We start from the raw sequence: 17,734 nt of genomic DNA, 5'->3' as shown, positions 1-17,734 counted from the left end.
AGAAAAATCCTGTTTTGCTTGAATACCCTTGCCATATGCTACAAGTGTGTCACCTGCTATTTAAGTACAATGAACTGGTAGGAAGATGAAAAGAGAAATAGAAAAAACCTGCAAATTTTAACCAATATCATTATCTCCAAGTCAGATGTAATTAGTGCTGGTCAGTCACTGCACTGCTGTGGCAAACTGGCCCAGACAAGCTGCAGAGATGGAGCCCTCCGAGTGTGATCCACATTGGTGCTTCCACACCAGGTGGCCTCCAGAGATGCCTTCCAGCCAAAATTCCCTGGTGACTCTAAAAGAGGGTTCCCACAGTGGCCCTGGTTGCCCAGCCTCACTCATATGCTAAGCCGCACTCTGATTTATTCCTGCACCTTGTTTTCACACACAATTTAACTATTACCGAATTTTAGTCAGCCTCTGGCAATCCACCCAACAACACCTCAGTGGACAATCTGCTTTAAAGTTAATAGGATTGTAGAGGATCATATCCTGGTGAAACCATCACTCAGGTAATCTTTGATTTGAAAAAGTGGATTGTATTTTTCAAATAGGAGACTTTACACTCAAAACTAAGCTGGATGTATAGTCTGTGGAACTGTATTTGATGTTTGCAAAGGGGCCGGCTTTGTGGAAGGGTGAGGAAGGGGAATCTTTGACAGGGTAAGTTTCATTTTCCCACTGCATCAGTTATTTTTCACTTCAGTTTGTTTCATTTTCAGCAACATCATTTAGTGTTGCTCCTTTATGAATGTGAATGAAGGTAACATGACTCAAAGTTACACGTTTCCAATCAGTGGAGAGATAAGAGCACCAAGAGCCTATATACTTTTATTTTTGAAGAGTAAGTTCAGTTAAGTGTGAGATTAGCACACAAGGGACCTGACTTGTGCAGATCAGCCCCCGAACACAATGGCCTGGAATGTGGGATGGTGAGTGCAGCCCAGGGCCAGTGATGGGCTCCCACTGCTGAGGCAAACCTGTCTTTCCAGGGCTGGTAGCTCGAAGTATAAAATAACCCCGTGACTTTTAATTTTGTTGTGACAGATTTCCCCGTGTGCTAATTTACATCAAAAAGTGGTTTGCTCCCATCACACACCAGCTTAAAAGGGGGTTCCCAGCGTTGTTGTCCCCGTCTACAGAGCCAGTGGCACAGGGAGCAGTAGCTCGGGATGGGAGCTCAACCTAACAGGTAACGCACAGGAAAGGGGCTGCTTTCGTTCCTTTATTATTTTAGTCAAAGATGACAGAGTGAGGAGAGCACGTTCCACTGCAGCAGGGCTCTCCGGCCAGCGGAGCAGCTCGGGCCGCAAGCCCCGTGCCAGGACCGGGGCTGTGGCCGCGCCCCCATCGCTGCGCCCCACGTGTTGCGCGGCCGTGGAGCGGAATGGCTGCGATCCCCCCCCATCGCTGCGCCCCACGTGTTGCGCGGCCGTGCAGCGAAAGACTGCGGTTCCCCGCGGCCCGGGGAGGCTCCGGCTCCGGCTCCGGCTCCGGCTCCGGCTCGGCGGGACCGGCCCGGGAGGCTCCGGTGCCCGGCCCGGGACCCCTCACACGGACCCGGCCCCGCGGCGCCCCCTGGCGGCCCGCCCGACCCCGCGCGCGACCACCCTCCGCACGCGCGAGTGCGCGCGTGCGCAGGAGCGGAACGGGGGGCCGAGGGGGCGTGTCCCGCGCGCGGGTCTCGCGAGAACGCGAGGCTATATCAGCGAGTGGGCGGGCACGGGGCTTCCTTTAGTGCGTGTCCGCCCGCAGCGCAGCATCCGCCGGCCAGTTGCGCCCCAGCCCCGCGATGGAGGACAGCGCCATGGACATGGAGAGCATGGGCCCCCTGCGCCCGCAGACTTTCCTCTTCGGTAACGCTCGCCGCGCCCGCGGCAACGCTCTCCCGGGGCCCGCTGGCTCCGCCGGCCCCGCAGGCCCCGGGGCCGGGCGCCGTGCGGGGCCGCGGCCTGTGCCGGCCGAGCGCCGCGCCTCCGCGCGCGGAGAAGAAGGGCGGGGGAAGGGGGGCTGTGTCGGGGCCGTTCCCGCGCGGCGGCCGCGGCTGTTCCCGCGCGTTCTCCCCACGTGGCGCGCGGCCCGCACGTGGCGGGGCCCGTCCCGCTTTGTCCCGCGCTTTGTTCCCGGTGTCTCCCGGCCGTTCCTAAGGACGCGGCGCGCTGGGAGCGCCCGCGGAGCACATGGCAGCGCCACCGGAGGCGGAGCACGTGGAGCGCCTCGCGGCCGCGCGCGCCTTTCCGCCCATCGCTCCGGGACAGGCCGGGCCGCCCGCCGCGGGCGTTGCGGAGGTGGCATCGCCCCGGGCACCGCGAGGGACGCTGGGCGGGGATGGTCTTGAAGCTGCTGGGCTGGAACGGGCCGCGCGGGGAGCTGCGTGGTCGGCAGCAGGCCGCGCACTCGCCTGGGGTTTTCCTCACCCCACGTGTTCACTGCGTGCGTGCCCAGAGTGCCGCTAGTTCTCTGTGCAGGTACAAGGCCTGGGAGCCGCAAGTTGCAAAATAAGTGGTTAGCAAATACCTGCGTCTTTAATAAAACAGTAGACGTATAATTGAATTGTCTTCTTACAGGCTGCGAGCTTAAAGGGGATAAGGAGTATCAGTTTAAAGTAGATGATGAAGAAAATGAACATCAGTTATCTCTGAGAACGGCAAGTATTGTTTGGTTTTTAACTTTACATTTTTAATGTAGTGGTGTGCTATGATGCAAGAAGTGAGTTTTTTAACGCGCCATTTATTTCTCTAGTCTTAATTCTTCCAGAGATAAATGTTTTGTGAATCTGTTCATAAGCATTTCTTATGGGCAGTGGAGTGTATACTGTAATTTCAGATCTTTTCTGTATTGAAAACGTTTCTCCATGGATCTTTCATTGTTGACAGCAAGCAGTGCAAGGCTGGAAAAGGCTAAAAATCAACTCACAGCAGGTTAATCAATACGTACTAAATAGAATTAAATGCCAAACCGTGCACTCAGGCATCCCTAATGCAAATAGTGCAGATGCTACAGGAGCACGGGGGAAGGATGGACTTCCAAGACTCATACGTAGGCACACTTCTGTAGACTACTAGAAACTTTGAAAACCGTTTCAATATGTTCCCAAACATAATTCCAGTTCTTGGTCTTCCCCAGAAGCAGATAATAAGTAAATCCAAATAAGAGGGCAAAAGGTGTATGTTTTGATTTTTGTCCTTGGTTTGCCCTCTCCAAGGATGTAACGGGGAAACTCCATCTTTCATTCAGATAATTCATCTGACAGACTCCTGGAGAGTTCTTGGGTGTGTCCTTGGAGCTTTCTGGTGCCACACAAGTCAGACATGATATTTCAAGGCTTTTGTTCTGGGTAGCAGAACAATAATATGCCCAAGTTTCAAAGACAGGATATTGAAGAGTTACAGCATCTCTGCTGCTTATTGCTGTGTTTATTTAGATACAGAGATGCTTTGATACCTGGGAGCAAGAGAGTCTTATAATTGCGGGCTAATTCCTACAGCAGAATTGCTTCCTGGAGGTCACTTGCATAATAATGATCTCCAAACACTTCATAGTGTTACTTACAACACTTCTGTGTTAGTTATGTGACTCATGTGTTTTCCATCCTTGTGTATTATGAAAAGTGCAGCCTGGACCTGACAGTAATTTGTTCTTGATGACAATTTTTGATGGAAGAAAATAACAATAAAGTATGTATGGGGAAGTCCACATGCAAAGTTCTTGTATCTGAATGCTTGTTATGCAGATAAAATTAGTGATACTTCAATTGTATGATTTTACCGAAAACTCCTTTTCTTTTTTTTTGTTTTTTCAGAATTACTTATAGCATCTCTTCTGATGTTGTACACTGTGTGAGGGATAAAGCAGATTGATCCACAGTGCTACTTTGTTGTTAGGCTTTTGGGGGGATAAAGTCTTTAATCAACAACCTCTTTTCATAGAACAAAAAGGGATGGTACACAGGAGAAATGGGGTTAAGATAACAAAGGACAAACTAGGAAATGTTTAAGAGACTAAAGAGTTGAAAGGTCTGGGACATGGTTGCAAGCAGAAAATGCCTTGTTGAGCATAGGAGGAACTTCCGGAAAGATAAGGTGTGAAGGTAGCAAATACCTGAGGACTGATCTGTGCTGATAAAAGCCCAGATGAGTAGAAGTGCCTGTTAAGATACAAGTGTGGTGGTGGACTTGGGCATGAGGTACAGCAAGATGGGGAGAAAAGGGGGTAAAAGTGAAAAGAGGAGGATGGATGAAGGAGGTAAAAGTGGTGTGAGTTTCTGAAAATGTCTTAGCAATAGGTAAGAACAGGAATGGTCACTGCCTCATTACCTATTTATTCAGTGTGCATTCCTTCAGTGTAGAAATCTAGGCACATACATGGATGCTTGCCAAACACAGGAAACAAATGAAGAGTAAGTGCTGAAGTATTACTTGAACTGGAGCAAATGACAGGAGTAGTAGAGGGTGGAGGGCATGCTCTAAAATTTTTGTCCCGCTAGCTGAACAATTCAGTGTTGTTGACAACACATTTAAAAGGTGAGATCAGAGCTGCAATTTCACCTCTTTAAATTGTTAATAAAAATCTGCCAGAAGTCGTGAATCCAATATTCTGTTTCCCAGCCTTCAGTCTGATACATCTAAGTCTGAACCATTATAGCCTCCTTAAAGCTCAGCTCTTGGAGAATGGAAACTTGAGTTGTATGCATCTGCCTGAAGTATTCACACCCATGTCTCCTGTGGGGTTTGGAAGGCTTGTGTTGTATGGGCTTTAGGAAAGGAAAGGAAACACAGAGCCTTGTGCACTGCTGTTGGGAATAGCTGTGGTACAAGGGATTCTTGATTTTCGCATCTTCTGCATGTAGTCCTGTCTGAGAGGCCAGAGGTTCAGTGAACTGGAATTTCAGGCCTGACCAATGTCTTTCACTCACTTGTTTCCTTGCAGCTATGAGTTTTGACTCTTCAGAAAGTGCCAGACTCTTACTCAGAGTAAGGAATCCAGGCAGTTGAGTTTAGAAATGCCTTGGGGACAGCAGTTCTCAGTCCATGGTGAATTAAAGCAAAAGACGTGTGCGTAAATCACAGTGTTGAACTAAGCTGGTGTTAGACTTGACTCCTCAATGAATGTCAAGGAAGCAGAAGGTGCACAGTGTGATAAAGGGAAGCAATTGGCCGATGGCAGGAAGGGGAAGGCTGTAGGCTGAGATTCTGTGGAAGAGATCATGTGTATGTGCTTCTTGGACTAGCTATAGGGCTGACTGAACTTGCCACTGCCTTGTTTCAGTGCAGTGATCCAGCAGCAAATGACCTGATTTCACTGTCATCAAAACATGCCTGGAGGTGTGCCTTGGAAGTTCCAGTGTTGTTGAGAAAGAGTACTGGCTTGGGCTAGAGTGTGATTGAATCATTAGTAGTTAGAAATGCACATTTCAGCATTTATTGATGCAGAGCAGTGAATGGGGTTTAGAAGACTTTAAAATACTGGGGAAGATGCTCAGACTGTGCCTTGTTCTTGACTTCACAGGTTACTTTAGGAGCTGGAGCCAAAGACGAATTACATGTTGTAGAAGCAGAAGCACTGGACTATGAAGGCAACCCTACTAAAGTAGTACTGGCATCTCTGAAAATGTCAGTGCAGCCTACAGTAAGTGCAGAAACTTGGGAAAATCGACTGTAATATTGGTCTCTAGTGAGAAAAAAGTTTAAAATGGTTTGGGTCAACTGAGTTTTAGTGAGACTGAACAGTGTGTTCAGACAAGTGTCTGTTTTGGTGGTAGTAAATACAAACATCTCTTGTGCCTGGTTACTTTAGTCATCTGGAGATAATTGACTTGTTCAAATGACATATTTTTTTAAAGTGATAGTAATTATACATTTCATCTGTATATATCTACAAGTATATCCAAGGAGATTCATCTTAAAGCTGTGTTGCTTTATTTGAACCCAGGATGAGAGCAGTTTGTTTTTTCTGAAGGTCCCAAGCTCTTCAGCTGATTGCTATTCTTTGTCGCTCCAAGGGCACCCTGTTGTCATTTCTGCTATCTGGAATGTAGTTTGACTCAGTTGCTGATGATGTACAAGTAGAACTACACAATTCTAGGGGCAGGTGGGACGTATAATGTTCAAATTGACAGTGCTGCCAAGTGGAGTAGAAACAAATGTGTATTGGTATGGCCTTGGAGTGCTTTAACTAGCACTCCTAGTTAAAGTGCTAGTTTATTAACTAGCACTTTATTATTAGTTTATTAACTAGCTAGTTAATAAACTAGCACTTTATTATTAGTTCATTAACTAGCTAGTTTATTAACTAGCACAAATTAACTAGCAATGAATGTAGTAAGCCCCTGTTGGTGGCTTATTGACCCTGAGTTGACTCTGTAACGCTCGCAGAGTATTCTGTCAATGGGAATGTGGAGTAACTGTGTTAGCCATGGAGTCTCCAGCTGTTGGTGGTACTGTTTCCACTTGGATGGGGTATCTGTTGAGTACACTTCTCTTGGAATATTCGACTGAATAACGATGCTTTGTCCCACAGGTCTCATTAGGCGGCTTTGAGATCACACCACCAGTGGTGCTGAGATTGAAATGTGGTTCAGGGCCTGTTTACGTCAGCGGTCAGCACCTCGTAGGTACGTATGGCTGGTCACTGCTCTGTCCGGGCACCTGCAGCACCAGCAGAACTCCAGGGGATGCGTAGCTGGTGCCTCCAGAAGTGCTTTTGCTGATACTGACCCTCTGAATCTTAAAGTCACGTTGTCAGTGGCATGGAGTGACTGTAGGGCAGAAGTTCAGAGGAGTGCTTGCATGCCTTTGCTTGCCACTTGTTTTGTATGGATAAGGGGCATTTATCAACCTTGCAATTTGAGTTGTAATTCCTCCCCTTAAAAGTGGCTGCTGGTGTCCCACTGTTGGCTTTCTGCTTATCAGCTGAGTGTGAGAAGACTACCCATGAAATAGTTTTGATTTTTAGCTAAACTAACCCAGGAGTAGCTTTCTCCTTTGGAGAATCATCTTTGATCTTTCTCTCTACTAGTTTTTAAATGTGTCTCCTCAGGAATGGAGAAAATGTTATTTTTAACTTTCTGTGGTCTGTTGTGTGTGAGGAGTGTTCCAACCAGTTGTGTGTGGTGGTTGTTCACCCATTTTGGGTTTCCCTGTAGTAGTATCTGCATGCAGTCAGCTGGAAAACTTCTGCTCAGTGGTTAGGTCACTAGTGGGAAGCTTCCCACTATCAGTTAAGCACTTCAGCAAGACCAAAGCTACTCAGTTGTGGGTGATGCTCTTTGTTTCCTACTAGCATTCTTGCTTTACCTATTGTTTAATAAAGTGAGGTTTTTACATGTTGCCTTTGTTTTATCAGCATTAGAAGAAGAACCAGAATCAGATGAGGAGGAAGATGATACAAAAATTGTTAATGCTTCAACAAAGAGACCAGCAAGTGGAGGAGGAGCTAAAACACCACAGGTATATGACCTTGCAGTCACTTTGTTCACAGCATTTTCTTCTACTTTAGTATTAGTGCTGCCTCTAGGAGTAAGTTAGGTGGCTTGCTATAATAAGTGGAAGGGGATTATTCTGTACTAAATTACAGAAGTGTAACTAAGTACAGAAAGCTCCCAAAGTTTTGCTGGAGGATGAAAATAATGGCTACTTCTGTGGAAATTCTGTCCCCTGCAGTAACTGCAGATTCTGGTATAAACATCAGTGTGTACTGCAGGAGTTTAGATGCTAAAGGAAAGGTTTGTATGCTCAGAGCACATGCAGTAAACTTGTCAGTAGCTTTGGACTTGGCAGCTGTGACTTCCTGGGTTTAGCTAAATTGATGGAAGATAGTCTTGTAGTTATGCCACAGTTATTTTAGATGACAGTTTCTCTTTATTACCACAAAATGGTATCAACACTTAAAGACTTTTCTTTTTTAAAGAAAAAACCAAAACTAGCAGAGGATGATGAGGATGATGATGAAGATGAGGATGATGACGATGAGTATGTATTCTTGTTTTGATAATGTATTTTGAAATGCAGGGTTAACTTTCAGAATATGAATTGTGTGACATAACTGGATCCTAAGTGAAAAAGCTGCTGTATCTTGGCTAGGGAAAAAGCATACTTGCCTTATTTATCTCTGCAATGCTATCTAAATTAATGTTATTCAGATCTGTCATACTGGGTTATAGCGCTTGGCTTCCTGTTACTCATTAACTCCTAACAACAGTAGTGGAAGTCCCTAGGATACATCCCTTCAGTATTAAAGAGGAGGGAATGCATGTAACTGCTTTAAAGGTAGTGCTTGCCCTCACACTTAGCTGTGTGTTAAGGTCTAAGGTAAACTTGGAAAGATTGCTTGTTTCCTTCATGAATAAAACATGTTACTGGGAGGGAGGGGGAAGATCAATTCCTAATGTGAATCTTGAGTTATGGTGAGTGACTTCCTTTCTAATTGTAGTGATGAGGATGACTTAGAGGATGATGAGGAAGAAATTAAAGCACCAATAAAGAAAGTAAGTGGCTAATACTGTGATACAACAGTAATCTGGCAGGTAGTCCCTTAAATCAATGAGTTTTAGCACAGCTGTCTGGAATGTGTGAATGGGAGATGGATTTGGTTTTGCACTTAGCTCAGTCTGTGTAAAGAAATTGTAATAGGACGTGAGAACACTTCAATGTGAGTGTGTGTCCATCCAGTCTATGTTTTATTTCCTTGGCTGCAGAGGGGCGATCGGGTTTTTATCAGCACAGGCATGCAGCTGTCAGACTGTGTGGGCCTGAATGGCTGTTGGGAAGCAAGCAAAATCCTGCTCCGAGCGGGTTGTGCTTTGCAGTTTCAGTCCTGCATGCTGTGGAAAGGCTTTTTTTAGCGACCTTCAATAGAAAAGGCTGTAAGTGGGTGAGCCTCTGGAGAGGGTTCACTGCAGGCAGGCAAGTGCTTGGATGTGCCATTCTGCCAGGCTCCAGTGCCATCTGGTGGTGCAGTCAACGCCCAGCAGAGCAGCTGCACAGGGAGAAGGGAGGCATTTTCTTGTGTGCTTTGGCTTGAGTTTTTGTGCTCATATCTACTGTTTAAAAACAAATATTTAATGTTTTACTTCACCGTGTGCTGCTCTGTCCCTACTGAATTTCCATAGGTGATAGTGCACAATGGCCTGGTAAAGAAAGACAGTCTGAACTGCAGATTCTTGCTGTCTGATATAATCCAGGGTGACTGAACAAAATGGTCCCTTGATTTATATAGGAATGTTAAGACTCCATATCTTAAATGTTTGTGTGGTATCATGTCCCATGCGCATCCCAGACAATATTTCTGGATAAAATGGCAAATGAGGTAAGGGTTGTGTTACAGAAGAAAAGTAGCACTGAATGAGGTCATGGAACTGCAGTGCCACCAGGAATTAACCTTAAAGCAATATCTGCCCCCCAAGGACTGCATGTTAATATATAAGGAAAGGTGATATATTTAAGGAAAATACAGTGGGAGTCCCACACAATTGTATGGTATCAGAACTTGTTCTTGGGTATGTTACTGTGCTGCACTGCCAGGTTTTCCTTTGGGTTCCTGTAATGTGCTATCTTGAGTTTACTTGCAGATGAACTTGTGTGCTTTCTTTTCAGCCTGTTCGTGAGGTTGCAGGAAAAAATATGCAGAAAGCAAAGCAAAATGGAAAAGACTCTAAGCCATCTACACCAGCATCTAAATCAAAAGTGAGTGAAAACAACTGAGAAAAACAAAGGTTTATTCTAGTGTGGAAGCTTTCTTGCCTAATGGTAACTTCAAACAGCATACTAACATTTAAGTGAAATTTTTTAATCTTAATATAAAGCATGTTGAGGATACTGTTCACTGCTTCATGTTCTCTGTGAAACTCTTCAGTGATCAGTATATACCTATGACAGCCAAGATTTGAAATCAGATATACTGTCCTTTGGGAATATCGGTAAGTCTTTGGTTTGAAACCCTAAATCTATTGTTTTTGTGCAGCACCTTGTACAAGAGGGTGACAGCCAAGTGTGTTTCCACCGGAGAGCAGTTGGAGGCTGCTGCTGCCTCCAAGGGGCTGCCTCTAAGGGGCTCTCATGGTGCTCACCCACTTCAGGACTGACAGTTTTCTTGTTCAGTGCTGTGTAACCGTGTCCTGCTTCCTTGTGCAGCTTTTCCTTGCTGCATGTACTCGGACACGATGCCGGGAAGGTTCGTTCAGAAATGAGTATGGGGTATATGGCAGGATAGCATCCAAAAAGCAGTGCAGGTGTGCCTTTTAAAGCATGACCTAATCTGGCTGCAGATGTGGAGTAAACTCTGAATCACTAAATATTCTGGCTATTTTTGGTTTCATCTCTGTTGCGAGAAAGGTCTGTGGAGGCACCTGCCCAGAAGCATAAAATACCAGCTATGCTAACCATAATAACTCCAGACTTCAAAATTGTTCTTTTTCATGCTTCTGAGGAATGTGTGGGAAGCACAAATTTAGGTTTTGTGACTTTTTGAAAACTATATGGACTGTCAATGTGATAACTTGTTCTTCTGTTCCATATAAAATCTACAGTAGGTTCTAATCTACTGTAACCTTGTTTTTACAAAATTTATCTTATATTCTGAGTAGCTTCATGTGCAAGTTACTAATGAAATGAATAATTTTCAGACTCCAGATTCCAAGAAGGATAAAACTCTAACTCCAAAAACACCAAAAGTCCCTCTGTCGTTAGAGGAGATAAAAGCAAAAATGCAAGCATCTGTAGATAAGGTGAGTTTTTGGAATTCAGCTTTCTCAGCCTTGTTTTCACAGTTCTGCAGATGAGAAGAATTGGATGTTTTAAGAAATGGTTACGATGTCGCTGATTGCTGTGCTGTTATCATCAGCATGTGTTGATGTTGAAACTTAGAGAAATGAAAGCACATTTGGGGAAAAAAAAAAGCCTCTGTACTCAGGAGAAGCAAACCCACTTTGTTTCTGTATTCCTCCAGTAGTGCTGATTAGCAGTTTGGTATTTCTTAGTGAAGTGTCACTGTAAAAAAAAAAAAAACAAACAAAAAAAAAAACACAAAAACACACAAAACAAAACCAACAGAAAACAAACACAAAAAACGTTAGATGATGTTTGTTCTAAAGATGACTTAACTAGTGTTAGATATACATTTTAGGTTACTAAAGTAAAGTGCAGTGAGTTCCTCACATGCTTGGAATGCTTTGGTCTTGAAACAGTATCCTGGTGCTTGTAAGGCTCGGTAACTTCCAGAAGAGGGAGATAGGTGCTTGTGATAGAAGCTGGTACTTTGCTAAGAACCTGAAAGCATTTGCTTTCTGAAGGGATATGGGGTTGAGTCTCCCTTCAGTGGATGCTTCACCCTTTAAAGGTGGCAGGGCAGTCCCTTGTTCTGGTTGTTACCAGCTATGACTAGCACTTGGTGGTCACACTTGTTAGTAGTATTCTTAGCTGCTATTGAAGTTTAAAATAGAAAACTCAGTTCTGGGTTGGTTGGGTGTAGCAGGTGATTCTTTTCCTCCTTAGCCTGGGGTGGTAGTGCATGTGCAAGCAAGGGGTGTGTTCTGAGTAGCCCTGTGCTCGTAGCAGAGGGGAGTGAGGACCTGACTGCTTGTACTTGGCTGGCTCAGAAGTGCTGATAAGGGTGCTAGGAAAAATGGTTGGTTTGCTGATGGGGTTTTTTGGTTCAAAATACCCTTTTTAACCCCATACAAGGTCAAACAGGTTGCCTAAAGAATTAGGATCATCTTCTGCTTAGATCATTAGTGTTTTGAGGCTTGTTCCAGGAATGCAGAACAAGATGGGAAGTGTTTAAATACGGGGTGGATGCAGAGTGAGCAATGACAGGCTGTGATGAGGATGGAAATGCACAGCCCTAGACTATGAGCCTGACATGATGGATTGAACCATTCTAGTGGGTCACAATAACCCCTGGATGCTGCTGTGGTGTTATAAAATGACTCAGAGGAGCCACGATTAGTGGTGTTTCTGCAGTGCAAGCACAAGTGGCTGAGCTGCTCACAGTAGACATGTCCCTGCAGAGGGAAGCATGCAGAGCAGATAACTGGTAAAAATAGCTTTAAAATACTTTATCTGGTGCTGAAGAGTTTTTACTGGGAAATGCTGTCTAAGCAGTGTAGCAGGGAGCTTAATTGGATGTTTTTTCAAGATGGCGCTGGAGCATCCCTTAGTAAGGGAAGGGGGTGTCTGCATTCTGTACACACAGGACTCCAGCTGGCAGCCAGCAAGTTAACACATTTTTAAAAATCACTGGATTTAGAGCAGAACTCTTGTATTCAGTAGGTGTCAGGAAGCTAATAGAAAAGTATGAGGTAAGACAGTGGCCAAATCCAAGCTTTCTGGTTGCAGTATTGCAGTTTGAAATATTCCTCATGTTGCTGTTTCCTTTGAACAGAAATTGCTGCCTTGTGCAGTGTGTTGAGTAGCAGCTCATTGTGCTGTCCTCGTTGGCATGGGATATTTCAACTGATACACCTGAAATATTGGAAAGTATTTCTCTTGGGACATGGGGAAGGAAATCAGTGTCTCCTAAAATAGCATGCTGTAGTATCTTCCCTGGAGATGCTAGGAGCCATGATGGTAAACCTGTATCTATGAACTGTTACCTGAATCTGCCTTGCACATTGAGCATGTGCAAAAACAATTCCAACCATTACAAGGAAATGTTTCTAGAACAGTTCTTTAAATAAATAGAAGTGGTGTACTAATGAGTAGTGTATTAGTGAGTTTTAAATGATAGGTGGGAGGTCAGTTCTTGTTTTGCTTTAGAGAGCTGAAGTTGAAAACCTACCTTTGAAGGGTAATCTCAGGTTGCATGCTGTAGTAAGAGGCCATTAATATGGAATTAGTTCTAGTTTATAGCATGGGGCTGTTGGCTACAGACAAAGTTATTTAAGTGGTGAATGTTTGCTGTTGTGCTCTTCAACATCAGCAAAGAGTCTTGGACAGCAATTCAGTGTGTAGCCACTCCTGTGAGAAATATCTGGGTATGGTAGAGAAACAGACTTTCTAAAATGGTTTAAAGCAGATTAGTGTGGGAAGTTGCAAGGTGAGTTCAAATTCCACATGTGTTGCAAAGGGGTTCAGCATCATAGGTTATTTATTGGAAGTGCTAAATGATCTGCAGACCCTAAAGCTTGCTTTTTTTCCATATAGGGTACTACCCTTCCAAAGCTGGAGCCCAAATTTGCCAATTACGTTAAGAATTGCTTCAGGACGGAGGACCAGAAGGTAACAGAATTCATCAGAGCTTGATAAAGTCCAAAAGCTTTTATAACCTGACTTAGGGATTCTTTTCTACTTAATCTTTATGAGCTTTGGACTGTTTCAAAGGGTTACAAACCACAAACAATACTTCAGATTAAATAAATGGGAATGGTTTTAAGGGTTTAGTTGGCTAAGATGGGAAAGCTAATATTTTATTACATTTTTCCAGCTTTTATATGGTTGGTAAATCATCTCTTGCTTACTAAACCCACAGAATTTTCCTTTTGGCACCATATTGGCTAAGGAAATGAGCTGTGGTTTTCCTTGCTGCTGAATTTGGCCACCTAGGCCAGTCTGCTGTTCAGCCCTTTGTTGGGGAGGGTGTCTGGGAGGGGGAGCTGTTTTGTGATGGAGATTATGGCATTCTTGCTACATTCTCTCCCAAAATCAACTGAGCTCTTGAAAGAGTGCAAGCCAAAAGGTGGTATCAGGAAGCAAGTTTTTGAACTAGTTACTACTTAACACAGACTAGGCTGAAAATGTGTCTTAGATTTCCCTATCAAAATTCCTTTAAGTTAATTTTTTTCCAGTGACAGAATTCCTTATGCTTTCCTGCTTCCCTCAGTGGTTCAGAGTAGACTTGTCTGATGGACAAATTGATAGGTTCTTAAAGGAATGTTGAAAAGCAGTCTGCCTCAGCCACTGGAGCTGCAGAGGCAGAGTTCAGCCAATGTTTGCCTAACTGGCCCACACCCATCCTCGTGCTCACCTTCACTGAGTTCTTACTATTGTGACCTGCTGTGAGTAACAGTCTTCTAGCAGAAGGACCCAATGTCATGCTTTCAACTCGATTTTCTCTGAAAGGAATGCATTTTTTGTTATAATCTAATGTCAATTTTTATGGAGTAAGTGGAGATAGTAAACTCTACAAAATAATTTCAAAAATAATTTGAAAAATTGATTTCAATATCTAACTTTTTGTGTATACTTCCAGGTCATTCAAGCTCTCTGGCAGTGGAGACAGACTCTGTAAGAAAAGAAAACAGTTTTAACAGTTCATTAAAATCTGCAGTCTTATTTCTGTAACCATTATTTGGCTGTTCTTTTTACAAATGCTGAAAGAGCTTTCCCTCCTGTGTCTGATAAATGTCATCCAGATTACCTTGCCAAGAATGTGTTGTCCAAAATGCCTGTTTAGTTTTTAAAGACAGGACTCCACCCTCAGCTTCATTTTAAGTATGTATGGAATGTTTTGATAAGGCATGGTGGTGGTCAGACAAATGGAAATGGTGGGGAAACTAAATGTATGTGGAAAAAAATAAAATTTAGTATTTTAATAAAGTACTCTTGTTTCTTTTTTTATGGATCGGGGAAGTCTGCATACTGAACCCAGAGATAATGGGGCTTTAAAGTTCTCTGAGGAGCTGCCTCTGAGTATTTTAGCTGCTTTACCAAGTACACATAAGCTATCCTCGTGTGTTGTCAACTGTAAAAACAACTCGGTTCCATGAGCTTTGGAGCTACTGAGCAGAGATTGGTGAGAAGACTTAAGTGGCAAGTGGGGCTTTATTCTTGTCTGAAAGTGACCACTAATTATAAAATTGCCTAAAACAGCCCTTCCTGCATCTCAGTTTCTGACCTGCTTCATTGTGCTTTGGTTTATGGTTTCTCTTTAACCTACTGAGTTTATAGGGCCTGGGACTCCACTTGTAAAATGCAGTACTTTTGATTTGGGATTGGCTGGCTGTGCTGTTCCTCTGAGGAGCTGCAGAGTCTGAGGTTGCCTCACATAATGACTCCTGTGAGGGTTTTGTGGAGAAAAGAATTAGCTTGAATGCTGTAGGGTGTGCCTAGAGAGCTCTCTGAGCAACATCAGAGCCTGTGGATAAGTTCCTGGGAATGCTGAGACTAATCTCCAGCAAATCCAAGATCTTAGGTGGGCAGGTAGTCCTCTCTGGTCCTCTGCTCTTGATTATGGCCTACATGTGATGCTAAGAGGCAGAGGTAAAATTTTGGGCCATTGTCACATGAAATAAAAACCTCAAAAGGGTGTAGGGGCTTTCACATGAAGGAAAGCAGGGACACTGGGCCTTGTGGATGAGACTCCTCAAGGCTCCTGTTTAAATGTGTCACTTCCAATGCTTGACTGTTCCATCTTGTGTACATTAACTCCAGTAAAGGGATGGAGACTGGAAGAATACTAAGAAAACACTTAACAGTTGTGTGGTAACTATTAAACTTGGCTTTAATCGTCACTGTGAGAATTAACTGACTTGTGTTCCTCACAGCAGCACACCCCTGAGCGAGAGTAAAGCAGGCCTCAGCAGGTTGAGGTTTTCCCCACTTGAAGGACTTGCACGCTTGGGTCCTGCCGTGGTTGGCTTTGCAGGATGTGTAAGCACATACTGGGTTGTGCTGTTTGAGCATGGGGTCTCTTTTCCTGGGCGTTCTTTACAAGTTGTGTAAGTAAGATGTACAATTTGGTTCGTAAAATTGCCACTGAAAATACTTTTAAGTGCTGCTATAAAACCCTTCGGTCCTATAGTTGAGATGGTGGGTGCAGTGAAAAGCAGTGCAAGTCTCCAGAGGCAAATAGTTCTTTCTGGGAAAACAAAGCCAAGTGAAGTGCATGATAGAGAAGCAAAAACGGTGCAAGTCTTGTGTCAAAGATTCATTTAAGGTTGAGTGTAATTGCAGCGTGTGAAATGGCAGAGTATAAGGGTTTGAAATGCCTGTTTTGGTGGGGTTATGTCAATAGATGTCGTCATATGCACAAGTGAGAGCAGATTTCCCTGGTGAAATAGAGTTAATGGCACAGACAGGCTTATTTAAGCAAAATTGCCCTCAATTTTGGCTGAAAGAAGTGAAAATTGTACAGTAATTTCAGCAAGAGACTTTCTAGCCAATAAAATATTCTGATTATTAAAGTTTTAAGAAAAGCCAGCGTGTTGTCTGTCTGTAGGTGACTGACCAAAGCAAGTCTGGGGTGCAGCCGCACTGCACAAGCGTTGCAGGGGGGGCATGGAGCCTGCGCAGGCAGCTCTAAAGGAAATCACTGCTGAGCTGGTGCCGAGTATAATGTAGGTCAAGTTCAGGCTGCTGTTGAACATCATGAGGCATCTTTGAGGCACCCTCATGCCATAAAAATAGCTCCACTTGGCCCTAGTTAGCTCACCCGCTGTTTCCTGCCAGTTTTTGGAGTCATGAGGGGTGGTCAGTGGCTGCCCACTGCCCCACTCCAGGCGGTGGGGCCAACCTCTGCTGTTGTGCTGGTCACGTCTCCAAACCCTGGCTCCTTTTGGGACTGGCCATCTGATGACTCTGGATGCAGCTGTATCCTCTTGGATATTCACATGCAGCTGCCCGTTCTTTCCTTTTGAACAGAGCCTCAAAGGTTGATGTAAAAAAAAGCTCAGATGTGAAAATACCTGTTGAAGAGACAAATACCAGATGTGGGTTGTTGAAGTACTGCTCTTGACTTTCTGCAGTTGAAACATGTTCCTGCCACGGTAATGATGGCAACAAAGCTGTAGTGTTTTGATAGCTGTGTCCAGGGTTCTAAGCCTCTGTGAGATCCTGGTCCTCGAGGAAGGCTGATTTGAGAGCATGGAGCTCCACAGCCAAATGCATTGGTGTTTTCTCATGCCACGATGGGAAAACGACTTCCCTTTACAGGATGATGAAACGCCTCTCCAGGTAGCGGTGCCTTCACCTTTCCTTTGTACATGAATTTCCCCTACTGCTGCCTTTCCTGTTGCAGAACCTGTCCCTGGCTTTTTTCATGTTTCATTTCCTTCTGCAAGTGTTTCATCCTGTACAGTGAACAGGTAGTTGGTGTCCCCCTGCATGGGACAAAGGGAAGGCCACCCAGCTGAGCGGGTGTGTGGGACCATGCAGGGTTGGCTGCAGATAGAGCTGCTTCATATGGATCTACTTCATCTCAAAGTCTCTGGTGTCTCTTGGCATCTCATTGCAGAAGAAGTGATAACAGAAGGATCCCATCCTGTCAGGAGCTCACAGTCCGTGCCTTATTCCTGGGGCTGTTCAGAAGTGCTCGTGGCCACCTTAGGTCTGTCCTGGGGTTCTGTTTGCCCCTGTGATCCAGCAAACCTGCCAAAGTGGCATTTCAGAGTCCAGGGGCTGTGATGAGTGCGAGGCTCTGATTTTGTCTGTGCTCAGCAATTGTTGCAGCCTTTGGAGAGAAGCAACTCGAGCATGGCTGGCAGGAGGGTGGGAGTGTGTGTGGGCTGAGGTAATGGAAAACAGGGCCAGGATGGGTGGCGGTTCTGGGCTTCTTGCCACCCAGACGGTCCCTCAGGGGCTAAGTTCATGCTCCTACCCAGATACCCCAAGCTATGTCCTGTCTCTTTTGCATGTGTCATTACTGACTAGCAGCCAAACTCCCTCAGCTTTTCCTTCCCTCTCTGTGGAACCAGCACCTAGATCCTTACTCCCCTCGCTGTTTTCTCAAAAGGGCATTTAAAACTGGATCCTACTTAGAAATGTCATAGAAAAAGCTGCAAAAGAATGGGGTGGTTTGGAGC

General features: G+C 44.7%; 1 protein-coding gene across 2 annotated transcripts; it reads left to right on the top strand.

Moving 5' to 3' along the window:
• The first annotated feature begins 1,723 nt into the window (after positions 1-1,723).
• Positions 1,724-14,531, top strand: NPM1 (nucleophosmin 1). Of its 2 annotated transcripts, XM_069028844.1 has the most exons (11): positions 1,724-1,856; positions 2,568-2,647; positions 5,509-5,628; positions 6,520-6,613; positions 7,345-7,448; positions 7,909-7,970; positions 8,431-8,485; positions 9,594-9,683; positions 10,622-10,723; positions 13,140-13,214; positions 14,185-14,531. In XM_069028844.1, exons 1-11 carry the CDS (start codon positions 1,793-1,795, stop codon positions 14,221-14,223), a joined length of 885 nt encoding a protein of 294 aa, XP_068884945.1. In that variant the 5' UTR covers positions 1,724-1,792; the 3' UTR covers positions 14,224-14,531. The 2 variants fall into 2 exon arrangements, with proteins under 2 accessions (XP_068884945.1, XP_068884946.1); XM_069028845.1 differs by lacking the exons at positions 7,909-7,970; positions 8,431-8,485.
• The last annotated feature ends 3,203 nt before the right edge of the window (positions 14,532-17,734 follow it).

This window comes from Aphelocoma coerulescens, chromosome 13, assembly GCF_041296385.1.
Source record: "Aphelocoma coerulescens isolate FSJ_1873_10779 chromosome 13, UR_Acoe_1.0, whole genome shotgun sequence".
NCBI classification, from domain to species: domain Eukaryota; kingdom Metazoa; phylum Chordata; class Aves; order Passeriformes; family Corvidae; genus Aphelocoma; species Aphelocoma coerulescens.
Note: the sequence above shows the minus strand (reverse complement) of the source record. Positions and strands in the feature narration are given on the sequence as shown.